Source organism: Pseudomyrmex gracilis, unplaced genomic scaffold (assembly GCF_002006095.1).
Source record: "Pseudomyrmex gracilis isolate BER0280 unplaced genomic scaffold, ASM200609v1 scaffold_2, whole genome shotgun sequence".
In the NCBI taxonomy this organism is placed as follows: domain Eukaryota; kingdom Metazoa; phylum Arthropoda; class Insecta; order Hymenoptera; family Formicidae; genus Pseudomyrmex; species Pseudomyrmex gracilis.
Window position 1 is genome coordinate 1,103,903 of NW_018020586.1, and position 15,892 is coordinate 1,119,794.

The window sequence follows — 15,892 nt, forward strand, 5'->3', positions numbered from 1 at the left end:
ACTTATTGTTTTTATTTTAATGTGTAGTGTGAAGATAACCTGTCACCGCAATGACAGCTAGTATATACATCTTACAAACCATATAATACATTAGAGAGATGTCAGAAATAACGCATGAAAATCAAAATATTGACCGCGGCGGGGTCACTGACCTCGGCCGCGCGACCGCGGCGGGGTCAATGACCTCGGTCGCGCGACCGCGGCGGGGTCAATGACCTCGGTCGCGCGACCACGACGGGATCACTGACCTCGGCCGCGCGACCGTGGCGGGGTCACTGATTACGGTATATATATACCGTACCAAGGCCAGTGACCTCACCGTAGGATATATATACTACATATAATACAATATAAGATAATATTATAAATATATAATAAATTAATATATATAATATATATATACATATTTAGTCACGTGATCAATATTGAGAAAATGGATTGTGATTATTTACACACGGTTTTTCTGGTGGGAAACACGGACAGCATGTTACGCACGCTTCTTACGCGAGATATTAATGCCGCAAAAACACAAACGCAAATATATTGACTTCGTATTTTGTTTTGTTTTTTTTTTTTTTGGTCGCGTACAGACTAAGCGATAAGAAATCCCGTGTGAGAAATTCGGTACGAGGTGCGCTGACAGTTTTTCGATCTCTCGCATTTTCCCGTCGCACACACGTGCGCGCGCGACTTGTGAGACTGCGAAAGCGGCTTTCAGTTTTCGCGAAACAAATTTGGAGTCTTCGAATCGAGGGAATTGATTGGGATTTGCGTTTCCTGCTGTTTCCACGTATACGACATTCGTTCACGATAAGAGCCATAAAATTGGCTCGAACGGATATCAAAGTTCAGAGAACATCGCAATAACTTTAATATTGCAACACATATCTTTCGGAATGGAAACTTTCTATCTTCGGCTTATCGGTGATATATATTTGGCGGAGATAAGTGGGAAAAATTGTAAGCGAAACAGAAATTCGAATCCTTGCACATTGTTTCTTGATTTAAGTTTGAAAATTAAATATTTCGGTGAAAAAAAAAATATGCAAGTAGATTAAAGTGGATTTTGATACGTAGATACATACAATATTAATATCGAACGACGTTCCGTAGATCTGTTTTGTTTTGCAAAGTGCGTGTATATATTAACAACAAAATAAAATATACATATTTCATTTTAGAAAGGATTAAAAACAGAGTCCGGTATTTATTGTATTTGTGAATATATATATATATTTGTACATGCAATATTTAAATGCAATTGCTCGTTTAATTGCGATAGAGCGAATATATTCCGCTTTTATGTCAATGATTAATACCTACTGGTATCAGTTGAAAATCAATCGCGCGTGAGTTTATCATCGATAAAGATAAAAAGGCAGCTCGACGACGGGATTAAAACATGCGCCCGGACATTGATAAATCGCATTCTTATTAATCGTCAATAAAACGCTGCGGATTTACGTCAGTACAGCTCAATCCCTCGAGCTGACTGATTTTTATCGATCGTCGCGGCGCGCATTCTAGCAGCGAAGAAAGAACATTGCGCACATTACACCCGTTGTCATTGAATAGAAATTAAATATTTTATCAAAAAGAGATAAAAAAAAAAAAAATAACTCTGTATGCAAGATACGTAACTTTGTAACGAAATAACCTTGCGCGTTTTTTGTTTCGCGAAGCTTATGATATTTGAGGCGAAAAAAAATTGAAAAAACATTTTACGAAGCCTTCTCTTCGTTTTTGGAACATAATATTCGTGAGAAAATTTCCGAAGAGCCGAATTCTCCAAAGGTTAATTACTAGTCAGTGAGGAGAGTCTGCTTTATATGCTCTCCGCGTAGCGTCCTCTTCTCTTGCCGATACGAATCCGAGATCAAACGCGCGAGTTTTCGGACGGGAAGTTTGTGTGTCGCAGGTGCGCGGCTGCCGTTTCACCCCCTTATCTCGACGCGATTAAGCTTCGTCGGCTTATATTATCGATTTCTGAACCAGATTCGTTATCTGCGCCTCTTGTGTGCGTTGCTGCACACAAGAGACGGCGGAATGTGGACTCACGTTATGGCGCCAGGAAACCTTGTAAACCCAGGGATTGGACTTGATGTTGCACTCGAAGTAAACGTCGATACCCTCCCGAATAGCGCTCGAATTCAAATTGCTGCCAAGCTCGAGGGTAACCACAGGCGCGTCTGAAAACAGAATCGACATCAAAGTCCGTGTGCCGCGAAATGTGCCGATGTGTCACAAACGACGCCTTTCATCGCGGTGATTAACGTCTGAACGCTGAAAAAAATAATCTCGGAAAATAAAAGTGTTTGAACAAAAAAAAAAAAAAAGAAGACGAAATTTCTTTTTTTTTTCTTTGTAGAATTTGTACATTTCCAGTTTTCTTCACTTCCTCAGTTTTGCCGAATTTGAAGAAAATATTTCTATCTAATCGCGAAACGCGTCAGAGTCATTTACTAACGGTGTAGTCGGTTTATTGATCGCGCAACCGTTGTATATCAAAAATATTTAATAGCGCTCGGACAATACGATTTACAACGCGCGCCATCAGTTATCGGCACATCGCCGTAAATAAATGGTCAACCGCGTCGAACACACCGGCGGCGCATTTTCCCACTGAGAGGACGCGTCGTCGTATACCGCCGTCCGTTTCGCGGTATTATCTTTGAGCGCGCGCGAAAAAAAAAAAAAAAAAATCGTATCGAACGATTACTTTGCGATTCCTTTCGCGATTTCCCGATAATCCCGCGCGTCTCGCGCTCTGCGATTGCGGCGGCGCGCGATAAACGAGTAAATTTCCACGTCCGCGTTTTCAAGCCCCGCCCGACGGCCGCGGGAATTACCGCGGCCGAATGCGAAGAACTAATGGGAGAGAAAAAAAGAAATCCGCGAATAAGACGAGAAAATGAGGCTGCCAGAATAGTCAAAGTGGTGGAAACGCGATTGCAAAATCGGGCTGAATCTTCGGGATCGGCATGTGCCATTAATTTCCACGCGGAAAGCTTTCTCTCCCTTTTCCCTCTTTTCTTCTCTCTCGTTTTTTGATCGGACCGCGGGCACGGAAAACTTTTATATTGGACAGTGAAATCACGGACGTTAATCCCCGGCCGCGACGCTTCGCGGCGATTCGTTCTGCAACTTTACGTATTAATGCCGCCAGGAAAGTTGCACCCAGGGTGCAATTTGAACTACGCAGACGCAACGCGATGTTCACGACTGTTGAATCTACGGCAGTAGTCTCGCTCTAAGTAATTAAAAAAAAAAATAATAATAATAATAAAAAAATACAAGAATTAATCCGAGAACACGAAAAACGATCGAGATTGCAAACATTTATTCAAATCGAGCGTCGACAAACTAAGAGCTGGAATATTTGGCACAACTGCAGGAAGTGACTTTGCAGAAAACTTGCGTTAAAAGAAGACACGTTGAAAAATCTACTACTTCAGTCAAAGCTTTAGCCGTTTTTTTAAGATTAAAATAACACGGTATGACTATATAACAGAGAACGATCGATTTATGTGTGCGTGCGCGTGTGTGATCTCGACGATAAATATTATTGCATTTTACATGAACGATTTCGCCAATAGCAGCGAAATTCGAAGAATAGTTTGGAGAAGTAAATTCTCGATTGAAATTTTAATATTGACTTTTGCCGCGCGCACACACACACGCGCGCGCGCGCGCGCACATAGCGCGTACGCGATATGCATGCGCTATATGCGCTCGCAAAAATATTACATTGATGGAAGTTTCTGCCGACGTACGACGGCGGTCGCCGTCGTATATAGACGACGTATAAAATTGCGGGACACCCCGTTGCGTTTCTGTGAAAACACTCACGATATATATTGAGCTGCCATGCGTCCTCCTTCTCCGAGTCCGGAATATCTGGCACGCTGGCGCGACAGTAGAGGAACTTTCCGGCGTCTTCGATACTCGGCTCAAATGTGAGGGTGCTGGTTGTTGTGTTATCGTCGTCGCGGCTCGTCTGCTCGCCGAGGAGATTTTCATGAATTTAAAACAGTTTACCGAACAACAATTTAATAATCGCGATGCACACCGCGAGCGAGGGACCGAATCGTTATCGCGGGGAAATTGAATTAAAGCTCGCTCGGAAATGGCACTGATAATGTCACCCGCGCAAGAGTAGCCGATTAGATTTACGATAGCACGTTTGGACGTAGCACTTTTAAAAGAGTTGCCACTCGAATGGAATGGTAAACGTTCTTGTATGAAGAAGAGACAGATGTTTCTTGTGGATAAAAAAAGGCCAAGAAAAAAAAAATTGTTAGTTTTTATTACAAGAAAGAGATTTAATCAATTACGTATTTATTTGCTACTTAGAATCGGTTTTTATTAATTTTACTTTATGAGTAAAATAGAGTTTAAGAAATCATATTTTATTAAACTGCAATAAAAATTATTATAAATAAAGAGAAAGAAGAGGTGGGGTCTCTCATTTTTTGATGGCAAACAAATGACACCGTCAGAAAATGGCATCTTTTTCCTTCTTTCGAGAGGAAATACGTGAAACAATAACCGCAGAAATGTCGAGAACCTTCTCGGGACAAGTGTTGCCTCGCGCGATCTATGGAAAGAGTATTAAATCGCCAATAATCTATTTTAAATCGTACCATCTCCCGCGCATTTCGCAGTATCGTGTTCCCTTTGGACCATATGATCCTCGGTCTCGGCCTGGCTCCGACAACCTCGCAAACTATCTCGTAGGGCTTGCCGGCGCTAAATGGACGGTTTTCTCCTCGAATCCGAACCCAGAGCGGTTTTACTGTAAAAGAGTATGTCGCATTCGGATTTAAGCATCCCATCGATCTGGTGCGCGCACCAATCGCGCGAAAGCCAATAGAAATTTCTCTAGTAAGAACTGAATTCACACCGATTCGTTTCTCAAGGCGAGGTTTGTAGTCAACTCGATCGATTTTAAACACTTTTTAAACGTGATCGTGTGATATATATATATATGTCACATTCGAACTCTTGTGAAAACATCTTATTAGACACGCAAAAAACGTGATTAAAACGAAATATATTTAGAAAAAAAAACTTATATCAAGTGAGAATATGAAAAACTTTTCGAAATCGATCGTAATTTCGATGAGATGTTTTATCAAGTGCTTACACTTCATATCGAGCGACACCGAACTCGATATTGGCGCCACCATATTGTTGTTCGAGGCTTGACAGGTCAGAACCGCATGCAAATGCTCGCGGCCTAACTTTTCCAATCGCAGCACATTGCGAACCCTTTTAGCGCCGACGGTCTCGTAACTGTCGTCGAGCAAAGCATTCTCGTGCCACCATGTCACTCGTGGTTGCGGTCGCCCTGAAGAAACATAAAGGTCCGCGGTAGCGAATATGTATGCACGTGTCAAGTGCTGCGTTACACTAATGGCGCTTGCTCGAGCAATCACATCTCGATTTAACGCTCCGTTACGTGAACAGTCGATCTGCAATAACATGCAACAACTACCACGCGAGTAAAATTGTCGATTAAAGAAAAAAGAGAAAGAAATTCAGCGATCACAAAAATTGAAAAATTAGATTCTTTGATGCGATTAAAAAAAAAAAAAAAAAAGATAAAATTGAATTTCACGCCCTTCTCCGTTGTATTCTTCACCGAAGTGTTTTTCACTTCGCCGTATTTACTGGAATTTAAAACGCGAGGCTACGAATAATACGAGCTCGGTTGAGATGTCAAAGAAATCGAGCTGCACTTGTTTGGCGCAACGTGGAACTCTCTAAGTGTCAAGCTCTCGCTGCAAAGTCGAGACGACGACGATGTCTGAGCGTTACGGGCTGCGAGTGCACCGAAGCGCCATGCACTTACCACCGGCGGCGACACACGTGAGATTGAGAGACGCTCCCTCGCTGTACGGGCCGAGTTTGTAATCGGGAATATGAGGCCCCTCGTCTCCGTCCAATATGCTAAGCTGCTCCGGCGGTACTGTAATGATTTTCACAATAAGAAGCCCCGTGTGTTCCGTTATTCGAGATACGTTCTGAGGAACAAGGCGGGCGAACTAGTTGCGGGGATCATTTTGCAAGTGGTATCAGTGCCGCAGTGTCACCGGAGATGGCCGCGCTTCTCGGCTACTGTTACGACGACGTTAAAGATCTCTTCGTTTAATAATATCACGTAAAAATGAAGAAGAGATTCGCAATAACAAGCGCAAACAACTTTCGAAGAAATGGAAAATGTCCGAGTCCTCAGAAACTAAATCGTAAAGGAAATTTCAAACGCGTACTTCGGAGAAAACACGCCGAGGCGTACTTAGAGACACGCACGTGAAATGTTCAACAGAACGACTGGTAATTATTGTTATCAGCATCTTCGATCTCTCGCAATTATTCGCAATAGTTTCACGTGGGTGTCGGAGAAACCTTTTAACAGATGAAACCGTGCCTCACTGGCGGGTTTTTTTTTCTACGATACCGGCGGTATAAACTTACCATTTTTTTGGATCAAGTGTACAAGCGTATATTAGGAAAAACATTTTTCGCGCGATAATGGCGGATATTCGCATACAAGTGCCGACCGCGGTGAATCAATTTACACGGCGATGTATCAGCCTGCGCCGTCACGTACCGCTTTTACCATTAAGGCGGTGTTATTTCTGAGATAAAAAATAAAGTTGAACGCGCGACGGATATTATGGCGGATATAGAGCCCCGGTGTCTATCTGCTCGGTATTATCGGCCATGGTCACGTAGCTCCGTTCCTCCATTAAAGGAAACGTTATCCCCCCAACGCGATGCAAGAAAAGAGAAAAAAGACAGGAAAAAAAAAAAAAAAAAAAAAAAAAAAACTCAATGCAGTCGATGCGACTGTTTTTGAGCGCGCGGACCGGATAGTCAAATAGCCGGGTTATACTAGCGATCTCTAACGATAACGACGTCGATTATATTAAGGTATCGAATTGATCAATGCAATTTCGACGTATCGCACGGCGATTGTCCGCGCGGCGAAATTCAATTTTCAGTTATCGCGGTGAATTTCCTACATTTCGAAAAAGATTCGAATTCGATATTACACGAACCGTGCAAAATTGCATAAATTTATTTTATTCCGTGTCGTAGTCCCCAGTTGCTCTTCGGCACAATTATATTAAGTTTTGTTTTATTAAATCGTACAATTTTTTTTTTTGTAACTCGCTTTCGGAAACGCGCGCTTTGAAAGTCCGAAATGACGTTCGTTGCGCACATTGTAAAAGAGCATTCTAAATAGTTTTGATTGCTTATTAAAAATTCATTACCGGGTTTTATCAGGTCTCTCGGATACTTTCTCGAAAAATAGAAAACGACGTATTCAAAGGAACACGCGGCCCGGGAAAAAGTTGGAGAAGGTACGTGCTCGCCTTATTGTCGAGCGCATCTTGTATTCGGGTCAATGCGGAATATCGTTTAGGAACTCACTGATGACCGTTAGATTGACTTTGCTGTTGCGCGTCGGCGACTGCTTGAAGTCGACTCTGCATCTGTAAACAGCCGCGTCGTTTTCGCGAACATGTTCCAGGGCGAGCTTCGCGGGCAACTCGCCATATTTAAAGAACGCGCGTCTTTCCAGAGATTTCGCCTGCCAATGGTTTCCCTGCTCCAGAGTGTCGCTCCCTCTCGTGTCGAAACTGCAACAAAAACGAAGATTAAAAATTTAAATTAAATTTCAAAAAAAAAAAAAAAAAAAATTGCACGTAAATATTTTTTCTCTTTTGTATTTTATTTTTCGTACATCTCCTTTAAGTATATCTTGTGAAAAAAAAAGTTACTTACACAATAGAGCGCGTAATGATCGACACAACTGCAATTAGAAAATACTTTGCGCTTAGGAATTTTCGTCAAAGAGCGAAAAAGTTAGACTGGAAAAAAAGAATACCGTAAATAAGAACTTGTCTTTTTTACTTCAATGCCCGCTAATGCGCGTCGTCGTGTTTCTCGGACGGGCGGACGTATAGGTAGAAGAAACTTTTATATTGCCCTTATTAAACTCTCACGAGAGAGACGGTCAATCGAGAAAAATGCCCCGACGTGGCGCAGTTACCGAAGAAAAGTACAGAGTCACGCAGGATTCTCGTAACACTTTGCCCTCTAATATCGGCCCTTTTTACGCCAGCGCCGCTGCCCTCGCAGAATTTCTATCGGCGAAAGGCGAACAGAAACGAAGCTAACTGAATTTATGCGGCGTCGTTGCTACAAAGAAATTTTCCGAAGAAATTTGCGACGGATCGGGGGGCCGTAATGAAATTCCTCCGCAACTTTTCAGAACTCATTATTGTGCTTCAGAGTGAAATTTTCGACGAGAACTTAGAAGAGATCCGCTGTGTTTAACATTAAAAGAGAGACGTAATTTTTCTTCGAATATTCGTTTATATGCGCATTTTATTCGTCGCATGCATCGCGCACGCGATGAAGTTACATGTCGCCGGATCTTAATTTCAACGATGAAGTTTAACAAAGGAAGCGAATCGCAAAAGAGAAAGGGAGGAAGGGATTAAAAAGAAACGAGGCTCGCGCGAGTAGCGCGAATGAAGTTTACTTAAGTTCAAGCGCGCGAGAGAATTTGCTTTCAGAGAAGAATTTTAATTCAAGACGTAATTGTCAAGATATTGGATGTTGAATATCGAAAGGATTTTAGCGACTGATTTTCTTTGAGGAGAGACTCAGAGAGACATTAAGAGAGATAAAAAGAGAGAAAAAAAGAAACTCATCTAGAGAGTAGAGCTATCGAGAAAAATTCGATGGCGCGATTTATTCCCAAGTTCCGAAATCGTCGCAATGTTCTCGGTGCAATTTCGAAATTGTTCGAAACAAAGTTGTCTCAAATAAATCGCACGCAAATTTCATTCCTTTTATTTCGCCAAATTAGATTCGCACTTCGCTCTTCGAATTTGACATGTACTCGAGACACTAATTAACCGCTGTAATTTCCTTATCTTCTTAAACGCGCGTACACGCGACACACGTGTGTCCTGTACGTGTCTCGCAGTTTCTGCGAGATCCCGTCAGGCGTTATTGTGCCACGGCGTCAGTTATATATACGCGGTGTTATCTGCGGAACTTTTAAACTGCCGGATCTCACTCCGACATTGTGTCTGCATATCGGCGACCATATTTTCCTTGAGAACCACGTCCGCCGCGCGTTCACGTATGTATCACGAACGTGTGCGATACGTGAGAGAGCGAGAGCTCTGTGATTTCCATACTCCCGGCGACAAATCGGAAAGGAAAAAAATAGAAATCACATTGCGGAGAAACGAATTAAATGCTGTTTGAACATTTTTGCGAGTACTTTCGCACGTTATATTTTAACATTTTTGTTGTAACAAGCAAAAAAAACAAAATATTTTTTTGTAGTAAATGCACGTACGACAAAAAGAATACTTTTTACTCTGTAAAATATTAAGGGAGGGAGAGAGAGAAAGGATACAGTTTCCATTCTGCAGGAGAATAGCCAATATATATGACACAGCGATGGTTATTGATCGAGCTTGAAGTCGACAATATGGGAATCGATTTTCGCTCGGCTGTAATAGCAGGTGTGACGAATGCCGCTCGTTCGCCTTGCACCTGCTCGGGCGCGGGTGCATCTCGAGGGGGAGAGAAATTCGCGCGATATATATATATATACATATATACACACGTATGTACGACGAAGCAGTTTTCTGAAACCGGTCCGCGAAGGATGTTCGTATTTTTACGACTCGCGCCGGTTTACCAAGGTGAGTTACATCGTGCGATTGAGCGTGCGAACGCGCACGCGCGTTTTACTGACGATTTTCTGCAATTTTCTCGAGACGTTCTTTGGCGGCAAATTACAATAACGAAAAGAGACACGCAATTAAACACGACACGACGATGTATATATCCGACAATGAACGTTTATTATCTGTTCGTATCTTCAATTTGACTCGCGCGCATCTCGAAGCGCACACTGATTAATTCGATTTTATCACACGGATTTTTCCGCGGAATTATATTTATTATCAATTCAAACGAAGAGAGAAAGAGAAGAGTGGCGTTTATCGAATTTTCCGGATCAATTTGCGGCGCGATAAAGAAAACGCGGAATAAGAGAATAAAAACTTTTGAAAACATAAAGCGCGAATACAATCTCGATTTTATTGTTCGCTCCGCGACGTCGTATTTATTATATCGCGGCGTTTCGTTCATTCGTTACCGGTCTCGGTCGTGAAACGCATTGGTTATGTACCATGATAAAGAATGATGCGCAATTTCGACAAGCAGGATATAACAAATACACGGTTAATCACGGAAGATTGTTATTCCGCACCGCGGGCGCCGTTTACAAACGCGTTTATCTGCCGCGCAGACGTTTCACAGCAACGACGAATAGAGTAATCGCATATATATATATCGAACACACACGCGAGTGTACAAAGGATTACTCGCGCTCCGTGAACACGTATGAGGAATGCGTATCACGTGCAGAGCAGTACGCGCGCGTCATGCTTTTGCGTTTCCTTTGTCGTTGTTGCCTGACGCGCTTTGATCGGCTTCTGAACTATTATCAGTAATCTTCTATAATTACTCGATACACACACGAAAATCCAATCGCGATCGACTCGACATCGGAAACAGAATCCTCGTCGCGGGATTCTTGCGGGGGGAGGGGGCGATTAAATTCGGGGGGAGACGAGTGTGCGTTTTGTCGCACATTCGTATTTTCAATATATGAAACGTGAAAAAAGTGCGACAGTTTGGGACACGCGCGTCAGTCAATTACGACTTACACGTGTCGTCGATCTTCGGTTATCCGAGATGATAAGGCGAATTGTCTCGGCGAGATCTTTTTATTACATTAAAAAACGAATTATAACAAAAGTGCACTTACATGTACAAAGTCAGAAACTACTAATGAAAAAAATGTATCTTAAAAAACTACTTAAAATATTGAGAATCGCGTTGTACGATTAATATTTACGTGCCTAATTAATTATTTCTTTAAAATAAATGCCCGCGACCATTGAGGCATTTATCTTTTAAGAGAAGAAAAGGACGAGGACAGGATCAATTGGCGCTATGAATGCGGGTTGGTGATGGGTTATTTGGAAAAAACAAAAGCAGCTGCGCGCGGCGCGACGGAGCACTTCGTCACGGGTCAGAAGACTTTCAACTTGATAAAACCGCGATAGAGTGCCGACGGCTCAATGCGATATAGACGCAGAGAAGGGGGAGGAGATGGTTCTTGTGCGCGCCAGAAGAAATAATATTCGTATCCATAATTTCACCCCGGGACATACCTTTAAGAGAGAGTGCGCGCCGCCGCTACAATTCATATATCAGGTTGGGAGAAGAAACGACGACGCGCGGAGAAGAAAGAGAAAGAGAGCGAAAAGGTGGTTGAAAGAGATGACGTCGGAGAAATAAAGGGCAACAGCCAATTCGCTATATGGACCGTTCTAGAAGAGAGCGTTTTCGAGCGAGAGAGAAAGAGCGCGGGAACAGACATACAACTAACTGTGTCACGAGGGTTTTGGGAGGTTGCCACACACGATCTCTTTTCTCTTCTCTCTCGCGAGCGCGCGGGGAAAAGATGGGATTTCTGGCATTGCCTCGTTTCTATGCATAAACCGCGAGATATCAACTCCCGGAATAAGAGAATCGTGGGACGCGCGTCTTCAAAAAGGGAGAGGAGGAGTACAAGAGATGCGCACGGAGCGAGCGTGTGTGTGTGTGTGTGTGTGTATTTTAATCCGGTTTTTCCCTTCTCCCCGTCGACGACCGGGGAAAGTCACCTCAAAAGAGCAAGATTAAACCTTCTTCTCTCTCTCTCTCTCTCTCTCTCTCGACTGTTCTCTCACTCTCTATCGCTAGATGTGTATTTTTTAAGTGCAATTTAAACAATCTCGAATTCAGGATTTATTTGTTCATTTGTCGAGAACACATGTACGTTCGCATCTTCTTCTCTCCGCGGAATTTGTTATCCGGCATCAGTGCCGATTTAATTACATTACGCAACGCAAACTCTCTCTTTCGCTGTGTGTTATAATCTCTTGATTTCACGCGCCAACGCAGATCGGAGATCCGCCGGTATCTTCTGTTAACGAGCAACGCGTACACACCCACCAACAAGACCCGAGCGTTGGCGTTACAAAGTGATAATTTCGGTTATCCGGCATGTCTGATTATTACTCCGCCATTTAGTTAATAACCGAACTGAAGAGCACACGCGAGGACGGAGTTGAGAGAGAAAGAGGAAACGCGAGAGTAAGCGCGAGCGCGTTTTCCTTGCGCGCATCCGGCGCGCGGGCTTCAAACGCGATGCGTAAATCCGTCGGCAAATGTAATAAGCCAAGTTGATGCAGCACCAACACACAACGGGCTGATTGCATTCCGTTGCTGTGTAATTTACAAATTAATTATGCTAGTCATCGCAAAACACGCGTTAAGCGACTTGCTTTCCCGAGGGAGAGAGAGAGAAGCTCCGCGCAGTGCGCGAATTTAAATGATAGTGCCGTTTGCGCGGCGCGTGCGCGCAATTAAATCAGCTCTTTAAAAAAAACAAAAAAAAACAAAAAAAACAAGCTAGAAGGAGATCATCCGAGATACGACGCGACGTAGATCGAATTTTCCGGGGTAATTACGCTTCGTTACCAGGGAATACGCGCCACTTTAAACTCCCTCCGATGGCAGTCGAAATTACAGCCGCGAGAACTAATTAATCCGCCGAGTACAACTGAAACGTACGTTAATTTTTCCCTTTGACGTACTCGAGAAAGAAGGGGAAGGGGAGGACGAACTAATATCGAGTCGTCGGTAGGAAAACCCTTCAACGAATTACCGTTTCGTAAGAGACACTTAACGGAAAAGTTTTTTCATTTCAACGAAAACAATCTCTTGCAATGGTACCGATTCTTGCGCAAACGATGGGACAAGCGACGAGAAAGAGAGAGAGAGAGAGTAATTTCGTATTCACGATTAAACATTTTGTTTCCACGTTCTTTTATCGTGATATTATGTTTTATCGTACCTACTATTCATTTATTACTGCATCTCGACATTTTAGCAATTAAGTAATCGAAGTACACGGGCATGTGCGCGCGCGTGCAACATAAATCGCATCGAAAAATTTTTATTCGATTGAACGAAAGATCGACGAGTAATGTAAATTTTAATATAAATATACATATTGTATGTAACACACACAAAACACAACCGGCTAACAATAGCGTAGCCGTAATAATTCATTTTTTGTTATTAGAAAATGGAATCAAGAGGCACGGGTAGTGACTCTGAAGTAAGGTCACGTGTCTTTAAAAATGCGTTGTTTTTCCACTTTTCTCTGTCACGTGACTTAAGTCATGTTTTTAAAATCACGTGATTTTAATCACGTGTTGTTTTCTCTCTTCTCCTACAATATACATCGCATAAAACGTCGAAATTCAAATAATAAATTCAGCGCAAAATATTGTTACAAAAGTGTGAAAACATATTGCAAAATTGCTCGTATGCAAGACAAGAACTTTTTAGACGAAACGCGTACCTGAACCTTGGTAGAAATCGCAAATGACATTCGCAGTCGCTCGAAATGTCTTTTGCCGCGCGAGAGTGTAATTAGATCTAATTAGAGTAACTGCAAACACACATACACAAATTTGACTCTCATATATCGTTAACAATAATCAGTTTGCCGGAGTTGTTCGCATCGATCGTTTGATTGATGATCAACGTTAAAGGCCGGCCAATTAACACTTCTCCTAGACGCAATTCGATTTGATTTAATGAACGTCGGGGAGAGAGAGACGGTTCTAACTAGAACATCGGGCGATTTTCCTTGTGCAGTTGTGATATGTCACTTTCGCGGCGCGGAATGTAAATTATGCCTGTCTGTCCGTTTGAGAGGCATTTCCATTTGCGTGAATTAAGTTCAACAAACGAAAGAATTCGTTTTCTCAGTGTATCTCGCGCATAATCAGAAAGAAAGAAAGAATCTATCTTGAGAAATTAATAAATCCCATTCCGAGACAATTACTGTCGCAATTATCTTCTCTCTCTTTTCTCTCTCTCTCTCTCTCTCTTTCTCGTCGCGAATATTGCTTCCAATTTTTTTGACATTTTACACTACTGAATACGTTTGTTATTGAATTAATTCTTCGCATTATTCGCGTACATTACATTAGTAGCTCTCAAAGTGACTAACTGTTTGTTGCATAGCGTGCTAGGTGATCAAAATGTTTTGCTTGTATATAAAATATATATATATATATATATGTTTATATTTAATTGAATGATATGTTTACAAATATTTATAAACTATATCGAATGTCAGGTATAAAGCGGAAACAGATTGCGAGCAATTCCGCATCTAGTTATTTATGATACACAAACAAATACGTTTCGCGTTCTGTATACAAGAATAATGTATGTGTGTGTATATATATATGTGTTTGAGATGCAAATTACATTATGTGACGTTATTTGCACTTAATATCACGCGCTGATAAGTGAAGAATAAAACATTTTTGTTTCGCAATTAACTCCGGCGCGTACATGTATCATATACATGTACCATATATATATATACACATATATAATATATATATATATATATATATAACACACCTCACATTCTATATCGTTACACTTTGTCTTTCGTACATATATGTATCATACACGACGTTATCGTTTTCCACATACCATAAGCGCCGCATTGCGATGTTAAATATATGTGCCGGAGAATTATTATGTTAGATACCAGCTGAGTTGGCCCGAAATTACGTTAAGCGCACCCGTAAAGCATAAATATATCGGAAGATTACCAAAACTGGCAACGTTATTAATTGCGCGAAATTCGAACTCGACCTTGTTAACAAAAATGTCGAACCGATTGAAAATAACNAAAAAAAAAAAAAAAAAAAAAGAAATGGAGAGAGAAGGAGTCATTTTGTATTACAACGCGGTCGGTACTAAAAATATCGTTCCATTTAACGTCGTAAATTCGATTCTCGCGCGAATAACTAAAACTGACGGTCTTAAAATAGGAAAATTTAAATTTTTATGCTAATTTCGACCGGAAGTTAGATATCAAAATACAAGCGCGCGCGAGCGCGTCTGCGAATAACTCGCGCCGAGCGCTGCACCGCTGCAATAATAACGAGCACAACGCGCGCGGTTTTCCCCATTTTGCATTCTCCCCGGAAAGAGAATGGAACCCCACCGCCATCATCCGCGTCGCGCGATCAACGTAGATAGGGAAGGAGAGAGAGAGAGGAAGCGCGCGAGAGGTGAGAAAGAAGAAAGAGATGGGAGAAGAATTTACCTGTATATCGGCGCATCCGACTCCTCCTTGTACCAAATAACTAGGTGCAGCCTGTCCCCCGGGAGCGGCGGTTTCACGTCGCACGGTAGCTGAGCAATTCCGCCTGCCACCGCTTCCGCATCTGTCATTGTCACTGTAATGACAAAGTCGGGTCGAGAGTCAGCCAAGATCATATAACCGGAAAAACGTGGTCGGAATATACCACGCGCATCCGCGACAAGAGTGAGAGAGAGAGAGAGAGAGAGAGAAAGAGCGAGAAAACGCGGCCCCCGGTTAATCTGCTCCGTATTAATGGCTACATTTTTCGCGCCACGGTGATTTCACTCTCTCGCGGTTTTTCCGGATGGCGGGATTTAATCCGACGACAATGACGTTCGCTCTCTTGCGAGATCATTCGAACACGCGCGCGCATTTTAAGCCCGGAGAGAATCTCTTCTCGGGAATATATTCCCGATATTTCACCCGAGACTGTATCTTCCCGTCCGCGCGTCACAAGGGAGCATCCTGGAAGCGAACGCATCTCTCGCTCTCTCTCTCTCTTTTCGCTTTAAATCGGCATATATCCGTAGAATGTACAAAAATATGAGAGAC

General features: G+C 42.4%; 1 protein-coding gene across 1 annotated transcript in view; it reads right to left on the reverse strand.

The window, feature by feature from the left end:
- Positions 1–15,892, reverse strand: part of LOC109853703 (nephrin-like) — a 224,563-nt gene that overhangs the window by 30,566 nt on the left and 178,105 nt on the right. Inside the window, exons 3-9 of the mRNA XM_020426061.1 lie at positions 15,302–15,434; positions 7,441–7,649; positions 5,855–5,971; positions 5,147–5,350; positions 4,644–4,795; positions 3,850–3,997; positions 2,059–2,189 (exon numbers count right to left, since the gene is read on the reverse strand). Of these exons, the coding sequence (XP_020281650.1) occupies positions 2,059–2,189; positions 3,850–3,997; positions 4,644–4,795; positions 5,147–5,350; positions 5,855–5,971; positions 7,441–7,649; positions 15,302–15,434 (1,094 nt within the window). The remainder of the gene's footprint in view (positions 1–2,058; positions 2,190–3,849; positions 3,998–4,643; positions 4,796–5,146; positions 5,351–5,854; positions 5,972–7,440; positions 7,650–15,301; positions 15,435–15,892) is intronic.